The sequence below is a fragment of the Pezoporus wallicus genome, unplaced genomic scaffold, assembly GCF_028554395.1.
Source record: "Pezoporus wallicus isolate ANWC-B61680 ecotype Strahan unplaced genomic scaffold, APGP_CSIRO_Pwel_v1 contig_4191, whole genome shotgun sequence".
Lineage (NCBI taxonomy): Eukaryota > Metazoa > Chordata > Aves > Psittaciformes > Psittacidae > Pezoporus > Pezoporus wallicus.
Window position 1 is genome coordinate 7,315,418 of NW_026641383.1, and position 19,138 is coordinate 7,334,555.

The window sequence follows — 19,138 nt, forward strand, 5'->3', positions numbered from 1 at the left end:
AGCCGCCGCCCTCCGCCGCCGCGCAGGTACCGCCGGGCGCGGAAAGCGCCGTTACCGGTTGTGGAGCAGCGGGGGGAGGCGGGATTAGGGGCTCGCCTTAACCCGCCCTGCACCGGGGCTGCTGCGCCGGAGCCATCGGAGCCTTTGCAGCTCCTGGCAGCGGCGTGGCACAGGGCAGAGACAGGCACAAACACCCGGCAGCTGGTCCCGCCTGTGCGGCACCAATCCCTTAATGAGCTTGGAGCGGCCGGGGTTGGGAGAGCGGAGCTAAGAACTGGCGATGGCCAGAGCCGGGAAGAGCTTGGGATCGCTCTGCGGATCGAGGAGGGAGCCGGCAGGTTCATACGCGATGGGCTCAGGAGGAGGCGGATGGTGCCTTTGTAACGGCTGTTGAAACTCGCTTCCTTGGTCGTGTGGCTCATTGTGCGTTAGGGCTCGATGCTGGGGAAGAAAGGTGGTTTGCAGTGAAAACCTGACACAACATAAACGCGATGTTTCGTGGGAAGGTCAGAGCTTATTAAAACGTCTCCATGTGGAAAAGCATTGATTTGGGGATAAAGAAACTGCCCGGGATCTTTTTTAAACATGGTGCTTAAGGATAACATAAAGGGAGTGCTTGTATGCAGACAGACCTGGGTTTAATGACTTCTCTAACGTGCAAGCTCTAAAAGTACTTAAAGAACATCCTTGCCTGCACACAGCTGCAAGCTGCCAGACAGCAGTGCAACCATCAGCATCCCTCTTGTTCCACAGCAACTTATGGAAAGGGGAATAAACATTTACACACATGATACCTGATGGCTTCCCTTATGGGAACGGGAGGCAGGGAAGGTTCTGCTGTGGGTCTGTTTGCTTCTAAATTAAGGCTGTCCTAGAGCTGCACAGTGATCAAGGGTAAAATGACACTTTACAACATAGTTAAACTGGATCCTTTTGGGAAATCCTTTAGATTGTATTTCCTGGTGTAAATATAGTGATTACAGGGCAGATTTAGGGATCCTACGTGCTTTAAGTAGGACCTGTAGGATGTAAATTATCATACAATAAAATTACTCCATGTACCTTTGTGTTAACATTTGTATCCTTGTATCTCTCTTTGGCATTACTGCACCGTTCATTAGCATAACCAGGCTAAAGCAGTATTAAGAACCTTGTTCTCCCTTGTAACAATCAGAACACTTTGCAAACATCCCTCTCTTGCAGGATGGTTTTGATTTGGATTCAAGCACCAGCAGGGAGCAGCCCCTGGCTCTGAGTGGAGACTGTGACAAGCAGATAGACTTCTCCAAAATGCACCATTCAAACCAAGAGTATTACCTGAAGCTGGAGGAGCTGAAGAACGCGCACTTGGAGACCATGGCCAAACTGGAAAGCATGTATAGGAATAAACTGCATTTGAAAAGAGAGCAACCCCTGGGCACGAAGAGTGCTGCTGCTGGTATGTGCTGCAGGTAAGTCTGGTGGTGAAGGTGTCCCTGCCTGTGCCAGGGGTTGGAACTGGGTGAGCTTTAAGGTCCCTTCCAACCCAACCCAGGCTCTGATTGTATGATGAAACGCTTTGCAGAGACCTGTAAACCAGATGTAAACCAGGTTTGTGGGGTTTGTTTCCTGGGGCTGGAAAGTGTTACTCTCCCCATTTCCTCTAAGCAGGTAACACGGAGAAGTTAGTTTTAATAACAGAAATGCTTGTTCACCTTGCTAAAGGGCTGTGAGAGTTACAAGTCTGTGTGCAGCAGAGGCTGGGCAGCATGTTTAATAAAGCACAGTGCCTTTCCTTAAGAAGTGCTGACTTGTTTGTGACCAGCACTGGCTTAAACCTATGATCAGGCCTGAATGCTCCATGTGCTTCTCTTACCCTTTCCTTTCCCCCACCAGCACTGCTGAGTTTTGTTTCTAATGATGATACCTCGCAGTGGAAGTTACTGGCTTTGTACCAGTGTTGGACTGACTCAAAACACCTTTTCCTTCCCTTTTTTAAAGGCCAACTTGGGAGAAGAGCTCGTATCAGCCTCTACATCTGCACAAATCCTTTTCAGACTCTGACTTAAGCGATCGCTTAAGCTCGAGTGTATCTGAGGGGTCTGACAGAGCCTTTGAAGAAAACGGGAGTGAAACTCCATCATCTGCACTTGCCAAGCAACGGATTGAAACCATGTGGGATGGGTTCTCTGTGGAAGATTACATCCCTCGCACCAAACCCAGCTCACCTGCCTGCAGAACCACGCAGAAGAAACAGAAAGCATGGTCACCCAAAGTGACCGTGCCCAAGCCCTTCCAGATGACTATCAGAGAAGCCAGGAAGAAAGAGGAGAACATCAAGTCGAGGTCACTGGTTGAAATGGAGAATAACTTACTGAAGAAGCAGCTGGAGGAGGAAGCAGAGTGTCAGAAGCAGTTCCGAGCCAACCCGGTGCCCGCTACTGTCTTCCTGCCGCTCTACCACGAGATCGTGCAGCGCAATGAGGAACGCAGGAGGTCTGTGAAAGAGAGGAGCAAACTGCAGCTCTTGGCTTGTCAGAAGCCATTTAAATTCATTGAGCGAGACAAGCAAAGGAATGAGATGAGGAAAATGCAACTGCGAGACCTTTCTGCGCCTGGAAAGAAAACAGGACTGTTCAAAGCAAAACCGGTTCCTAGATGTGTCTATAGCCCGGCTGTTAATGACAGGCTGAAGGAGGAGGAGCTCTACAGGGAGATCAGGATCAGAATGAGAGCTGAGGAGCTGCTACGTAATTCATCTCTCCCCAACAGCAGGCTGGCTTTAAAGGATGCCAGTAAAAAGAAGAAGCCCAAGTGCAGTGAACCAAAGCAAACCGAGCATAAACCCAGGATCAAATCAAGTGTTCCGGACTTTGAACTGCTGCACCAGAGATTTCAGCAGCGGCTCCTGCAGCAGAAACAAGTGAAGCACCTGACAGTCTGTGAACCTTTTGGTCTCCTTACTCCATATATCCCCTCAAACAAGGGGAAGATATTGAAGGACATTGAAGAGGATGAAGAGAAGCTGAAGGAAACACGCTGGCCATATGTCTCTCCAAGACGTAAACCTCAGATGAGACATTCAAGGGTGAATTCACATCTTGGAGGATCTAAATCACCAAGAATCACAGAATCCACAAGACGTCGCATACACGCCATAAGGTGACTACTGCAGTGGTGCTCTACGTTGTGTATGTACTTTAAGAGCAGTCTTCTCTTGTATTTCTATATATCATAGAATCATAGAATTATAGAACGGTTTGGGTTGGAAAGGACCTTAAGATCACCCAGTTCCAACCCCCCTGCCATGGGCAGGGACACCTCACACTAAACCATGTCACCCAAGGCTCTGTCCAACCTGGCCTTGAACACTGCCAGGGATGGAGCATTCACAACCTCCCTGGGCGACCCATTCCAGTGCCTCACCACCCTCACAGTAAAGAACTTCTTCCTTATATCCAGTCTAAACTTCCCCTGTTTCAGTTTTAACCCATTACCCCTTGTCCTATCACTATAGTACCTATTGAAGAGTCCCTCCCCAGCATCTTTATAACCCCCCTTCAGATGCTGAAAGCTGCTATGAGGTCTCCACTCAGCTTCTCTTCTCCAGACTGAACAGCCCCAACTTCCTCAGCCTGTCTTCATACAGGAGGTGCTCCAGTCCCCTGATCATCCTCGTGGCCTCCTATGGACTTGTTCCAACAGTTCCATGTCCTTTTTATGTTGAGGACACCAGAACTGCACACAATACTCCAGGTGAGGTCTCATGAGAGCAGAGTAGAGGGGCAGGATCACCTCCTTCGACCTGCTGGCCACACTCCTTTTGATGCAGCCCAGGATACAGTTGGTTTCTGGGCTGAATATGTAGTGAATTTTTCCATGCAGTGGATATAGAACTTAATGTATATTAATATAAAGGCTTAATTATAATAGACAACTTAAAATACTTAAAAGTAGGACTTAAGATTGTTAAAGAAAGAATAGTGCCTTCTTGTCAGCATATGCACAGGAAAGGGATAAATACCTGCTGCTTCCCAGGATACCCCTGAATCCCTTAAAATGGCACATACCTTGTGTCCTCTTACACCTACCCTGTTTTCACCCTGCTTTCCTCTTTGCCAAAGCTTCCTTTGAAGTCTTGCTCTTGGTTCAAAGTGAATTCAGCCTTAGTTTATGTTTCCACCAGGAGTTCACTTGAGGAAAAGAGGAAGCTGGAAGAACAACAGCAAAGGATCAGAACAAAGCAGAAACAAAGAACAAAAAGCCTCCAGAAACTTGTAACCACTCGGGCTGAGGCCAATGACCCCCATCAGAGCCTTGCTCAGGTGTCTAAATCCAAATTAAGAACATTCAGGTATCTTGTTGCGTTCCCCTGATCCTGGAGATCTCATTCTACATTGTATGAGAGACATACAATGTAAAATATAACATAGTCCAAGTTTATGTAGTCAAACATTTGCTAAATCATACACTGTACAAGCAGGTAGGAAAGAAGTAGGCAAATGCAGTATTCCAACCAGGAAATGGTTGCCTGTTCTTAGGATTTTGATCTTTATGGTATTACAGATTAGCTCCTGTGTTTCCTCAATGGAGAAATCAAAAGGAAAAGGACCAGTGTAGTTATAGAATACCCTTGCACTGCTGGATTGCCAGGTGTTGGTACAACTTTGGTGCTCGCTGTCTCCTACAGTAATAAATAAGTCACAATTCATCACTTTGTCCCAGCAGGACCCCACTTAAGAAGGAAAATTAGAGCAGGAATATTAGTTCAATGTAGCATGGGTATCAGCAGCAAACCAGGAAGCTGCCGGTGCTTAGTGGGAACGGGATCCAAACTTCCCTTTAGTAGAGATAGAGACTAGGAGGCTGTTTCTATAGGACTTGAAGAAAAGTAGCACTCTAGGAATAAACATCAGGGCCTTGTTGGTGTGCTGTAAGCTACCAGTCCGGATGGCTCCAGCTCCCTGATGCTGATCTGACTCCAGAACTGATGCTTGGCCTCGTTTCTGCTTTACATTTCTGCTTCTTGTTCTTTGTAATTCCTAGGGAAAAACCTCCACAAATTAGTCCTGCTTGAACGAGTCTCTAGTGAGGTTTATATCTCTCTTGGCACCATGGCACTGCAGCAGTATCATCCATTTAAGGTGGGGTTATGTGGTGACAGTGAGAGGTACTGGCTGCTCTGCCTCTGTTGCTTCATGCATAGGCAGGATCCTGGGCAGCGACTGCAAATCCTGATTTCCAGTGAGCAGGCAAACAGCCAGTAACTGACAGTGGTAGGGCAAAACAATACAAGGGTGAATCATGGAATGGTTTGGGTTGGAAGGGACCTTAAGATCATCCAGTTCCAACCCCCTGCCATGGGGAGGGACACTTCACACTCATGAATGATCATGAGATAGGCCTGATTATGAGATTTGTAGCTTAGATTAGCAACTCTTAACTCTCATAACTAAACCTTAAGACATTTAGAATATGGTTGAAGCCAGAGATCTGTCTGAGATGCAGGTGGAGGTAAGGGCTGTAGGCAAAGCACACATGGGCAGAAGCACGACTTACACATGGTCCTGGACAGCAGAGATGCAGTGGTAGAGATGCAGGTCAAAGAGGGCAGTGCCTTCTGACTATTTGGGTAGAGTCAGAGCTCAAACACTATTGCTTTTGTAATGCAACCAGTAGATACTGTTAATAAGAGGAGCTTTCTAATGTCATTGTCCTTGGGTAGATGATCTGCTGAGTGTAGGACAGAAGCAGAAAGCAAGCTGAGTTACAGTAGCAGGGTGGAGGATCAAGAGGAATAGTGGGTGTGTTTACAAGATGCGATTCGAGTTCATTCAACAGCAAACTTCAACATGAAAGTCTTCAGCTTAATCAGATTTCGTGCGTATTGTAACACACTCGTGCTGAGTTCTTGTCTGCACATAAAATTATGCTGTTACAAAGCAAGATTACTTCCCTGGTGGTGATGCATTAAGGCTGGTACAAGTGCTTAACTTGATAGTGCTTATTTCAGCATAGGCTGGGTAATAGGGTACATTATTGTAAGTGCTCTTCTAACACATAATTAGGTTTGTAGAGAGCCGCCTGAGAGCGAGCAAGGAGCAACAATGAAGTTCACTCCCTCCACGTGGTGAATAACTTGCTTTAATGCACAGCTATTGTGCATTGCAGGAGTTCGGAGGATAGTAAGGGAAGGAGGCAGGAGGAGACACAAGTGTAAATACGCCAGAGCTCTCATGCCTGACCTTAAGTGACTTGGTAATGCTGGAGCTGGCCCAGTACAGAGGCAATACCACAAAGAGGTGTCTGTGTCACACACGGAGGATTACAGCCCATTACGTGGATTATCTGGTGCTTGCTATGATCTGAGATATTTCCTCATCCTGCTGTAACGCCTGGGACCTTGACAAGCCAACTAGGAAAACAGTGTCCTATGATGGCACTGGCACGGGGTGCCCAGAGAAGCTGTGGCTGTCCCATCCCTGGCAGTGTTCAAGGCCAGGTTGGACACAGGGGCTTGGAGCAAGCTGCTCTAGTGGAAGGTGTCCCTGCCTGTGGCAGGGGTTGGAACTGGGTGAGCTTTAAGGTCCCTTCCAACCCACACCATTCCATGATTCTATGATCCAGAATGTGGCCACCCCTCTTGTGAGACAGACTGGAGAACTAGCAAGATTCTTATCATCAAACTTTTACCTTAAAGTGCTGATTTTTATTTAATGATATTAATTTCCTATGTGTATTCTACTCAATACTGCTTAGAACAAGCAGAATATCTGTATGAAATCAGCGTTTAAAAAACTAAGTGTCCTAAATAACCCTAAGAATCCAAACTCAGGCAAACTCTATTTAAGCTCAGTGGCTAGGACCTCTCTCTGCTTCTCCAAAGTGACAGTTTCCCAGCCAGTTTTATTCAGTGCTTACAGACAGGCAATTGCTGTGAAATGAGACAATAACCTCAGAGCCTGTAACCACTGTAAACTAATTTACTCCTGATACATCTTTAAGTAGGAGATTATTGGGTTTGTTAGGAGCAGTTTAACTGCAGCAGGAAATGACTTCTTGTATTATAAATTACTTATCATTTCTCTTGTCCTCTGTTTCCCGTAGGAATTATGAGAAGCAGAGAATGCAAGAATATCTGCAAGAGTTGCAAGAAATGGAAGAAAGAGTAAAACAAAGGCCATTGCTTTTCGAAAGAGTCGCTCAGGTTGTCTTGCTTCTGTGTTACTTCTTACCTTCAGATGCTGCATAAGACATTTGTAATCAGACATTTTCAGAAGATAGCTTGAATACAGCTTTCAGGCCAGTATTTGTCCATTCTAACCATATAAATACTGCTAATTTTTGGGACTAGATATTCATGGCATGCTTGCACAGGGAACAGGGATGGCTGTAGTAAACGTTGTCCAAATCAGTCACAACATGAGTTACAACAAGAGTGTGACAGGACAAGGGGTAACGGGCTCAAACTTAAACAGGGGAAGTTTAGAATGGATATAAGGAAGAGAAGTTCTTTACTGTAAAGGTGGTGAGGCACTGGAATGGGTTGCCCAGGGAGGTTGTGAATGCTCCATCGCTGGCAGTGTTCAAGGCCAGGTTGGACAGAGCCTTGGGTGACATGGTTTAGTGTGAGGTGTCCCTGCCCATGGCAGGGGGGTTGGAACTGAATGATCTTAAGGTCCTTTCCAACCCTAACTGTTCTATGAGTAATTTTAAACACAAGAAAGAGTTACAGCAAAAAAATGTAAGAGGTTTAAGCTGGGAAAGAAGTGATAAGAAAATTCAAGTGTCTACTATAAAGCTCAGCTGCAGTATGTATTATTCTCTCTCCGTTTCATTACAAACACATGCTGGTAGTGTGGTCCCTGACCTGTTTCCAGACCCAGAGAGGCAGCAAGTCATAGATCACTGGTTCCCTGGTCCCTTGTCTGTGTGGGTTTCCTGGGTGTGGGGCAGGAGCATCCATGTAGGTTTTAGGACAAGTTCTTACTCAGATCTTACCTGGTGGAAGAGAATTTACACCCTCAGTGCCAGAAGGCAGAGATACACAACTGTGTAATCTGTTAAATAGCAGGTAAGAAGGTGAATACTGCTTTTTTAGGGCAATTCTACATGGCCACATCCTCCTCCTCCTCTCTCAAGAGCCATATACAGAACACAGAGCTCTTCATTAGCCAGTGGGAACAGGGAGCAAACCAGCTCTGAACTAGTACAGAAAAGGAGAGTCTGGTGTGAAGTTTAAGTATTGTTTTGCCATTCTCACCTGCAGTGAATAATCATTCCACTTGCCAGATGCAATGAATGAAATGGAATATTACTATCAATAAAGTATCAAAAGACAGGCATTGAATGCATTTAGATAACACATAACCATTGTGGTTTGCCTACAGAAAAATGCCAGAATAGCTGCAGAAAAGCATTATTCCAACAAACTGAGAGCGCTGGGGATATGCCCAGAGTTTGTGTCAAGGAAAGGACAAACAACCAAATTGCCACAATATTCCAGTGCTGAAGATTTTAATTACTCCACTGATGCCAGAGAAAGGTAGAGATTAATGAAGGATCCCCCCCATACCTAGTAATTAGTAATTTTTCATGTGTAGGTTTCTTTGTCTTACTTACTTGAAGTATTTCCCATGTAAATGCCTGACTGTAGTTAGCATTAGTATGTACTTTGTTGTTTTATCCGAATTAAATGTGATCTCATAAAACACGGGAGAGCACTGGATATGGTTTGAAATGCCCTTCAAAGAAAACTGAAGGAAAACCTTTATTTGTTCCTGTCACCAAAAACTGTGGCAGGTTGCTAGTAAGTCACTTCATTCTGCATTACCTTCACTGAATTGTGAAAGTAAGTCTTGTAAACCCCACTTTTCAATATCCATTAGGTATTATGATTCCAAAGAAAGCAGAAATGAAAGAATTGAATATCTATAAGCAATACTGTTGAGTTATTTTCAAGCATAACAGCAGACTCCAGTGTCCCCCCCTTCCCTTCTCCTTCCCCATTTCCACCCCAGCCAAGGCTGCCAGGATGTGTCCTACGTTGCCTGCAGGTAGTTGAAAACCTGCTGGAGAGCATGTTACCTGCAAGTAAAATCACACATGCAAATTGTCTTTTCAGAGCCATCAGGGATGAAGTGAAGGAAAGGGAGTCCTTTGAGGCTGACAGCAGTGGGTCTGAGCAGTCCTGGGAGGAAGAGGAGGAGGAGAAGAGAAAAGGTGTCACAACTCCCATCCAGGATGGCCAGTGCAGTGAGCTGGAGGATGAGGACGAGGCAAGAGCCAGCCCTTATGTCCATCAGCCTTGCCATGCAGCTGAGTTGAGCCCCACCTCTGACCAGCCCCCTGAAGAAGAAGAGGAGGAGGAGAAAGAGGAGGGGGAGGAGGAAGATGAAGCACAAGCAAAAGCAGGCCGGTCACTTAGCCATTCCCAGGCAGAGGAGGAGGATGAGCAGTCAAGACCCAGCTCTCGGTCTGATCAGCCCCATGAGTGTGAAGAGGAAGGTCAGTCTGACCCTGAAGCTGAGGGTGCTTTTGGCTATGAGGATGAGGAGTATGAAAATGATGACTCAGAAGAGAAACCCAGTGATGATGAAGCTGACTGAATGAAGGCAAGCAGATGGCCTGAGGCTCAGGAACCTATTTCATTGCTGGCAGTGAAATAGACACCAAACAAAAACTTGCTACTTTTCTACTGATACAAAATGCTGTGAATTTAAAACTTTCCAGTCTTTCCAGTGCAGAAATTTTGTCTATTTTCCAGTAGGAAAGATCCAGTTTGGAATTTCCACCAAAAAAAAAAGAATTTACTTTTATATTAATCTTATTTATTCTAGTCTCGTGTGATATCAGTTTGTAAGATGAACTGCAACCCCTGTTTAATAACAACAGCTTGCACGCTGCATTGGTAAGTACTGAGGTCTTCTGCCCAGCTCTTTCTACATGCTGGCAGAGGCAGGTAAGATTTTGGAGCAGTGATTTGCCATCATCAGTGTCTCCTGGTCTCATGCAAACGTTTCAGTGCTTGTGGGGTGTGTTCATGCCATGTCTTGTAGGATGGCAATGAATAGACAAGGGTTTGTTGTGCGAGACCTCAGAGTGGTTTTGGCAGAGCAGCTGTGAGGAGCACAATGTGTGCAGTTAGACCATATGGCCAAGTGAGTCTGTTCAGTTCCTCCCTCTTCTTCCCCTGGGGTTTGTCTTCTGCCCACTTAAGTGAGCTGAACTGTGACAGGAAATGAGGTGCTTCATCAGCTCAACTACTTTGTCTATCCAAAATATAGGGAGTTGCTCTCCCTATAGTGGAAAAGATGCCTCGAATACATGACAGGGACCGCTTAAAACTTCACAGAGATTTTGAAGGCTTACAGACAAGTAGAAGAGTGGCTCAGTAGAGCAAGTGACACTACAGATCTCGTATGTGTTGTGTAACCAAGCCCCAAAACTGCTCTTTCAACTCCATTTTAATTTGAAGAGCTCAAATCATGATCTTGTAAAATCATTCTTCATAAATGCTGGCAATCTTCAAAGGTCTTTATTGAGGCAGGAAATATACACTGTAAAGAGAGAATCTTATTAAGTCAGGTAAAAATATAGCCCAACAGCTCTAGTTGATGGAATTAGGGAAAGAAGGGCTTTAGGACCTTTTCCTACACTCTTGCCACTCAGGACTTCAGCTACTACTTCTATTCAGAAAATAGAAGGTTTGGGGTTTGGATTTGATTGTCTTTCATTTAGTTTCTTCCATGCTGCATTGAATGCAGCATGGAAATTGCTGAATGCTGTTGTTGTTTCTTCCTCCTGGCTTTAAGAAGCTGTGTAATGATGTTTGGAAGTTTAACATGACTACTTGTATTCATTTTTGAAGTGTGAGCATAACAAACAGAAACTTGAAATTTGCTTCTTAAATAAAAAAAAGCCATTTTATGTATGTCATGCATGACAATATCAATCATTACTTCGGGAGGAAGATGACAGTTTACAATCCCTAGTTATACCTGAGGATCCCACAATACAAACTCAAGGCTGGTTTGCTTGTGCTTGTCAGTATTCTATAATCCTGAAGAGCTGTACAATATGTTGTTGAATTCATGGTCATGTATAACTGCTACTTGTCTCCTTAGGAACGAAGTTCTCTTGGAGGAAGGCAGAGGAGCTCTAAAGCATGTTTTGCTCAATGATTATTTGAAGAGATTCAAATCAGAAAAGATTCAAACCATTTCCTAAGGTCTGGCAGCACTCAAATGTTCTAAAAGAATGAATCTAAAACTGTTGAACTGTTAAGACAGAGATTAAAAATATTGCTAGAAATTCCTTGAACTGAAATGAAGCAGCAAAACCAAAGGTTTATGTAAGGTTTTAGAAGAACGGAACCTGTGTATAATTTAGATTGAGCTTTTTGATGAATTTTTACTATGTTAACCTTAATAATAACAGAATTCATGAATACTGATAAAGAAAGAATTATAGAATAGTTAGGGTTGGAAAAGAACTTAAGATCATTTAGTTCCAACCCCCCTTCCATGGGCAGGGACACCTCACACTAAACCATGTCACCCAAGGCTCTGTCCAACCTGGCCTTGAAGAACATGCTGAAGGATCTTATGACAATGACAGAACAGGAGCTATAGTTCAGTTTTAATAATTGCAGATAAATGCAGGTGAGGGTAAAAAAAATAAAAGATCTTTCTATATTATATAATACTATACACTGAAAATAAAGCAATTCCGTCTCGAACACTGCATGAGCCCTGGTCCTCCCATCTCCAAAGGGATTTATTGTGTAAGTGGAAGAAGGCAACATGAATGAGCAAAGATAAAGAATGGGTTTCATATGCCAAGCAGGTAGTTTGGGGTTTTGTATGACAATATATACAAGGATTCTTTAATTTGGGAAAGATTAAACTGCGAGATGTTAAAGGAACCATTTATGGAGATCACTTTGAGCAGAGATTTTTCAAAGGGGAAGAATAATGAAATTTAGGTTAAAAAATGCTGCTCAGAAATTGCATTACAAACGAGAAGGGGATGAGCTTTCCAACAAGGCATTCAAGAGGAAAGGAATAGCAAAGAAAAATCACAGATGACAGAACACAAATGGGGGAGGAGTGGTCAGGATGAATTAAACCTCTTCAAACAAAGAACGAGGCACATACATACACCACTCTGGCACAAGATGAACAGTAGCCCAGCCTAAAACCCAAGTCATTATTTGACCTTTGGGTTTTGTTGTGGGGATTTTGCTTGGGTTTTTAGCAAAGAGGATGATTTAAAATGTAGAGAAAACAGGGAGGAAAAGGATGATGGCACTGCAATGAAAATGGTTATATTTAAAGAAACAACATGAAAATCCAAATCCAGGTAAGAGATTTTTGCAAATGACCAAGAAGCAGAGTAGTACCATGGAAATGAGAACAGAAACTGTAGCACATGGAGTCATTTGAATGTCATTCGATTCACAAAAGATGATCTAATAGAAGCATTTTAAGTCAAGAAGCTCATTAAGTGGGAAATGCGGGTGGGTTATGCATTGAGGGAAGGTACTTAGCAGGAGGGAGATGAACAGAGAAGTTTCTCACAGCGTACTGAATATTCTGGCTTTAATGTTTTAATCAGCAGCCACAGCACAGATGTAGAAACCTGTGCAGAAATTTGCAAAGAAAATGAGAAAGGTGTATCCAAAAAATGCAAGAATGACAGCTCTTTAATGGGAATTCAACACCTGAAGCTGCAAGGAGAAAGCCCCGAGTGACTTGCTGAGCAACAGATATTGTACCCCAAAATGTGATCATAAACAAGGCCATGGCATGGAAGGATATGGCAGGATATTTGCAGCAGCATTGGAAGAACACTGCTTTTAAATCCACAAACACTGCAGATCCCATTCTGGGTTCCTAAAGGATTCTCATGGCACTGGATGTGAGCAGCAGCCTTGCTTGTACCTGCTCACATCAACCACAGGTTCCCACTGAGATAAGCTGTAGCCGTATCCATCATGGTGGAGAAGGTCAATGTTACAGGCAGTCTGAAGGGTCAGCATTAGCTCGTGGCTGCAAGGCACTGGCTTGCAAGTGTGTGTGATTGGTAAGGGATACACATCCCAGGAAAGGGACACAGATTCTGGAAGTTTAATGCTCACAGTTGCTATGGAAAGGCTCTAATATCTGGTAAGCCAAGGCTGGAAATGGTTGTAAGGTTGTAGGACCTACACTGTAATAAGCCATCTGCCTTTACTGAAGTTTAGAGACACTATATGATTTGAGCAGCAGCAAATTCCACAGGAAAAGGGGTATCACTGCCAAGTGAACCAAATACAAGTACAAAGCCCACAAAGAAGGAAAAATGACTTTAAGTTGCAGCCAGATGCAGTGCCCCATGTGAGCGTTCAGCACCCACACCCATCTGCCTTGCACTGAATGCAGTCCTGGAATGTTAATATTGACAAGTTGTATATATAAAGCGTGTTTATAGCTGTTTCTAACTCTGTACCTATCTATGTAATTACATATATTTCTGTGTTTTGAAGAAGCCAGAAGGTTTAGATATTGTGGGCTTTGTGGGTGTAATGCAACGTTGCGGTATTGCTGAGGGAAGCCAGGGACAACTTCGAAAGCCAGCATGAAAAGTGCCACCTCAACACTTCTGAAAACAGTGTCCAGCTTTGAGGAACAGGCTCTAAAAGCACAACACCCAGCTGGAGACGCCAGTGAGTCTCTATGGGAGCAGGGAGAGTTGCTGCTGTGGGACTGTTCTGTAACACCTTTAGCTTTGCCACACAGAGGGGTGTTTCTGTCTTATAGGTAAATGTTGGTTGCCCTCCAAATTTACCTGTATCTCAAGTGTCCTTTGTATGTGTGATACCACTTTCTCTAGAAATCATCTTCTCAAGTACATTGTGACCATAACAGCAAGCTGGAGGTTATGTTCACCTTTCCTTTAAGGGGAAAATGATTGCATCAACAACTTCAAATGAACAGAATAACCAAAACATGACCAACTTTCTGAAGAAAACGTTTAAAGTCATCGCTGGTTTTAAAGTCATTATAGCCCCATTTAGAATCCTCAGGCTGCTGGGATGGCAGAAAGCAAAATATGTGCCTGAGCTTAACAAATAATAGGCACTGTACAGATCAAAATGTATATTACAGTATGTATCTGAAAGTGTGTTTACACAGTTGCCAGCAAATTTAAGTGAGACATCAGGTATGTATTCAAAATAGATGTGGCTAGGAATACATATGAGTTCATTATGACAAGAACTGGCAGCTGTGTGCTTACAAATGTTAACATGCAGGTGAAATCAGGCATGGTTTGAGATCTGCTGTCCTCACCCTTCAGTGGAATCTCAGCCTTACATCTCTGGTTGTGGATTTTGATAATTATTTGGCTTTAGGGGGAAAAAAAAAGCCTTTGCATGTTCCAGCAAAACTCAAATTGCTTCTTTCTTCACTAGGAATTTCAGGTATTTGAGGAATGTCAAAGCAAACTAAGACTTACATAGTACCAGAAATATTCCGATCCCGACTGTATACTAAAAAAGCCTAGCAGTCAGATGAAGCAGCAGAGAAATCAGGGCTCACAAGTAAGGCAAACTGCACAAATAGGAGGAAAGTTGTAGGACATGAGATAGTTCTTTAGATGTTAGGGTTGTATTAAGGAATAACAGCATTAAGAGCTTCCACTGTGCTAAGTGTGCAGGAACACACAGAACTAAACCTCCAATCCAGTCTTACCAGGCATCTCTACATGCTTCAGAGGAAGCACATCATGTTTGCTCACAGAGTAAAGCCTTTCATAACCAGCTGAAACAGCTTCTTGTGCCCATAGAACACAAGCTCTGCCCTCCACCATCCTTTTCTTTTCCTCCTTGTTTTTCAGACCCTTTCACTGTGCCAAAACAGCCCAGCCAAAAGGAGAGGGTGAGGTTAGGAGATGACAGGGACAAGCAGGACTTCACCCTTTTAGTGCTGGTCAGTGACTGTCGGTGTCTCACACAACTGCATCCCAGGATTAGCCAAATGAGAAGATCCCCTGCATGCTCAAGTGTCTGTAGTACAGAGAAGGCAGATGTTTATGGAAAAGAAATGCTGTTACTTTCTGATATTTAAGACTGTAAATGAGGCCATATTTAATTTCATGAACACAAAGGGTACTGTGGAAGCCAGTTGTCAACAGGACTAAAATCAAGCATATTTACACTTGCACAGCCCGATGTTTGCTACTAATAGTTAGAGCTTACTAACAATAAGCCGATTACTAACAATAGGCAGGTTAACAATAAGAAGGTTAGTAAGATTAAGCAGGTTACCAATTAACAGTAAGTAACCACTCTCCTAACAAACACAGCTAAGAAACCCCAGCTGCCAGCATAATAAACTGCTACAAACCATCCCATTACCGCGTTACTCAGATCATCACTGTTCTCAGACATAGCCTTCCACACATAGAGATGCACACAGTTCTCATGGAGGGCTTCTGTTAACTTGCTACACTACAGTGTATTTCGGGTCATCCTGCATTTTCTAAAATGGATGAGAGATACCAAATTACATTTGTAGTTAAGTAGAAAAGCAAACAAAGCAAAATCGGCTCCTAGAGCTGTTAATGTGGGTCTCGTTCTGATTAAGTTCTGCTCTGGGGAGCTCAGTCCAGTAACACCTTTATCCCTGAAGGTCCTGGAATTGCCAAGGGGACCATCACAGCTTAGTCTCAGATCTAATACTGAAGGGGCCACACAAACAGCGAGGTGTGAGTTAACGTATTGCTTAACAATCACCAATTTGGGGGTTTGAACTCCAAGGACAGAAGCAACTCTAAATATTACACAGCAGAATCTCAGCACGAAGTGCCCGGGCTGGTCTGACTGGCACAAAGCGCCTGCTTATCACTCCACTGCAAAATATAGCCATTATTAAACCTCACCTATCAATGGGTTGATAGAGCTTGTGGTAATGCACAACTGTGATGCTTCCCAAGGCAGGCAGACCAGAAGCATGTGAATGTCAGAAAGGAGATACTGAGCAATTAAGGCTTAAAATAAAACTCAGAAAATTGCCAAGTTGCCCACTTCAAAGACTAGAAAATACTGTTATTTCCTTTAAATCCTTGTCCATTTCATCTCCTCAGTGAGAACTTCCCAGATCCCTTGCTTGGTAACCAGATTCATACGTTATTCCTGGGTGAAACCTTCCTTCTCCTCTGTTACCTACTCTGTTAATGCTAATTTAATTCAGGCCTAGGAGGCTGAGGCCGAGTTTAACTCTCCTTGTGTAGCTGGTTGGGTACCTTTTGCCTGCTCCAGCTTGTTTCTAACGCTGAGAACTAGTACACTGCTTTTGTAGCACACAGGCCCTCCTGTTCACACAGGTCCCTTTCCTCCCTTTCGCACTCCACGCTGCACAGAGATAACCTTCAGCTTTAAAACAGCTAAACAGCTTCTGAAAGGAGTATCCAGACTTTTCTAATTGATCCTAATAGCTAGAGCTGCTGTGTACACCCTGGATAATATAAGTGCATGCATAAAATAGTGAAGCTGTTTAAAAGAGAGGCAGCCAGGTTGCACTGCTGCTTTCAGAAGCCAGTAATCACCAAATACATGGCAACAGTATTGAGTCTGTTCTGGAAGAATGAAGCTGTCTCAGTGATTGTACATGTTTCTGAACACGGGCAAAGATGCTTCTACAATGTGCATACCTGACCCTACATCCATCCAGTGGTCCCTCCTGGGAAGCTGGTGGTCTCCTTGAATTCTCATGAGCAGCTGAGGCCAAGCTACATGAGAGAGACTCTTCCTCAAGGGCTTTCTGCAGCTCATCCACCTTCTCCAGAAACAAACTCTTCTCTGTTCTTACCAGCCAAACAGGAGGTGTTAATACATTAACACAGTAAAGAAAACACTATACACCAAGGTTGTCATTTCTGAAGTTAGAGAGCACAGGGATCTTGCACAATTATGCCACTTCACATTGGTTGAAGACATCATTATTTCCAAATGGGATTACCTAAAGAATACTCACAATCATTGGCACATTCAGTATTGCTGAGGCAGTAAATACAGTAATGTTCAACTACATATAAAGGGTAACTAGGAAAAAGTTGCTTGACTGAATCAACAGCAACTGCAGAGAAGGACTTGGGGGTGTTGGTCCATGAGAAAATGAACATGAGCCAGCTTCAGTGTGCGCGTGCAGCCCAGAAAGCAACCGTATCCTGGGCTGCATCAAAAGGAGTGTGACCAGCAGGTCGAAGGAGGTGATCCTGCCCCTTTCCTCTTGTGAGACCTCACCTGGAGCATTGTGTGCAGTTCTGGTGTCCTCAACATAAAAAGGACATGGAACTGTTGGAACAAGTCCAGAGGAGGCCACGAGGATGATCAGGGGACTGGAGCACCTCCCGTATGAAGACAGGCTGAGGAAGTTGGGGCTGTTCAGCCTGGAGAAGAGAAGGCTGCGTGGAGACCTCAGAGCAGCTTCCAGTATCTGAAGGGGGGATATAGGGATGCTGGGGATGGACTCTTCATTAGGGACTGTAGTGACAGGACAAGGGGTAACGGGTTCAAACTTAAACAGGGGAAGTTTAGATTGGATATAAAGAAGAAATTCTTTCCTGTTAGGGTGGTGAGGCACTGGAATGGGTTGCCCAGGGAGGTTGTGAATGTTCCATCCCTGGCAGTGTTCAAGGCCAGGTTGGACAGAGCCTTGGGTGAGATGGTTTAGTGTGAGGTGTCCCTGCCCATGGCAGGGGGTTGGAACTGGATGACCTTAAGGTCCTTTCCAACCCTAACTATTCTGTGATTCTATTCTGTGATTCTAACAGCTACTTCTCTTTTAGACACCTCACTGACAGTGCAATACCAAAGTGTACTGCTTGCCCTCCTCACACTAATGAAGAACCAGCAACTCTAACCTGTGTGCCAAACCCCATGTTAGGCCACAGCTTAGGTCAGCACTGTTCACCTGTGAAACATACTTAGTTTAAATGAAAAGAATTTTCCCCCCTGGAAGTTGTGTCTGTGGAATGAAATGAATGTTCAGTTTTTGAGGTGCTAACAACCAACCCAACCTGCCCCCTGACACTGGTCAAAACCCTTTGGCGGACAACATCCACCAAACCCACACTCACAAACGTGGGGAGATGAACAGGAATTAAAGGTTTTCTTCTATCTTCCCCCACTCCTCAAATCAGTTTAAGCCTTTCAAACTTCTACAAGTTTCACTCAGTTTAGTTTCCTGCTCTGCTCCCTTACTTACTGCGCTGCTTGTGCCTTCACAAGGGAGAAATGAGAACAGTAGGAAAGAGAAAAGAACCTTTTTCAGCAGTAACACCAGCCTAATATGTGCATGAAAACCTCCCTAAAGATGAGGATGCTGCACAGTCACAGGGTCCATTGACTGTACAGGAGAGCAGGAAAAGGGAAACACAAACCCTGCCAACCACTCACCATCAAAACACCTTGCTAATGGCAGATCTTCTTTAAATGCCTTTTAGGAACCAAAATCAAGACCCTCAGTTCTGGAGGGAGTCAGATTTTCCAAGAAGAAATTACCCCTTTTAAAGAAAGAATCCTAACAGAATAGCTACACAAGCTGCACTCCAAAGGATACAATAACGTTCCCCATGGGAACGATGACAGTGTCTTAAAGGTTTGTTGTTTGGTTTGTTTGGGTTTTGGGGTTTTTTGGGGGTGGGAGGAGATTGAGTGGGTTTTATTTTAGCACTTCCTGCAGCACAAGCTCTTTAGGCTCTGAATCCCAGACGTTTTGCTGCAGAATGTCTACTTAGGTCCCAGTCACACGAAGAGCAGTCATAACAAGAAGTATTGTATTCGGTACCATAAACACTGCTGAATGGAATGGAAAGATTAAGGAGAAAATCATTAAAAATAGAACCCTTTTCTTTCCAAAGGAAATAACGTGATTTGTACCCCAGCAGCTGTTGTCACTGTTATAACAATGGGTCATTTTAGGCCATATCTCATTGCACTTAGAATCAGGAAACCCTGGGACAAACGTATTACAGTGTGTCTGGGACAGCGCTACAGACTTTAAGGCACTTGCTAAAGGTCAACACAGCTGTTCCATGTTTTCCTCAAGTACAGCTCTGATGATACCTGCAGCACTGGAGAGCTGCAGGTAGGAAAGTGAAGCTGACTTCTTTA

General features: G+C 44.1%; 1 protein-coding gene across 1 annotated transcript; it reads left to right on the plus strand.

The window, feature by feature from the left end:
* Positions 1 to 1,170: 1,170 nt before the first annotated feature.
* FAM161A (FAM161 centrosomal protein A) lies at positions 1,171 to 10,281 on the plus strand (the record flags this gene model as incomplete). The annotated part of the gene is made up of 6 exons (XM_057423413.1): positions 1,171 to 1,451; positions 1,981 to 3,141; positions 4,166 to 4,333; positions 7,087 to 7,186; positions 8,370 to 8,524; positions 9,104 to 10,281. Coding segments are annotated over 6 exons (2,349 nt in total), but the record flags the coding sequence as incomplete, so codon positions are not given.
* Positions 10,282 to 19,138: the final 8,857 nt, after the last annotated feature.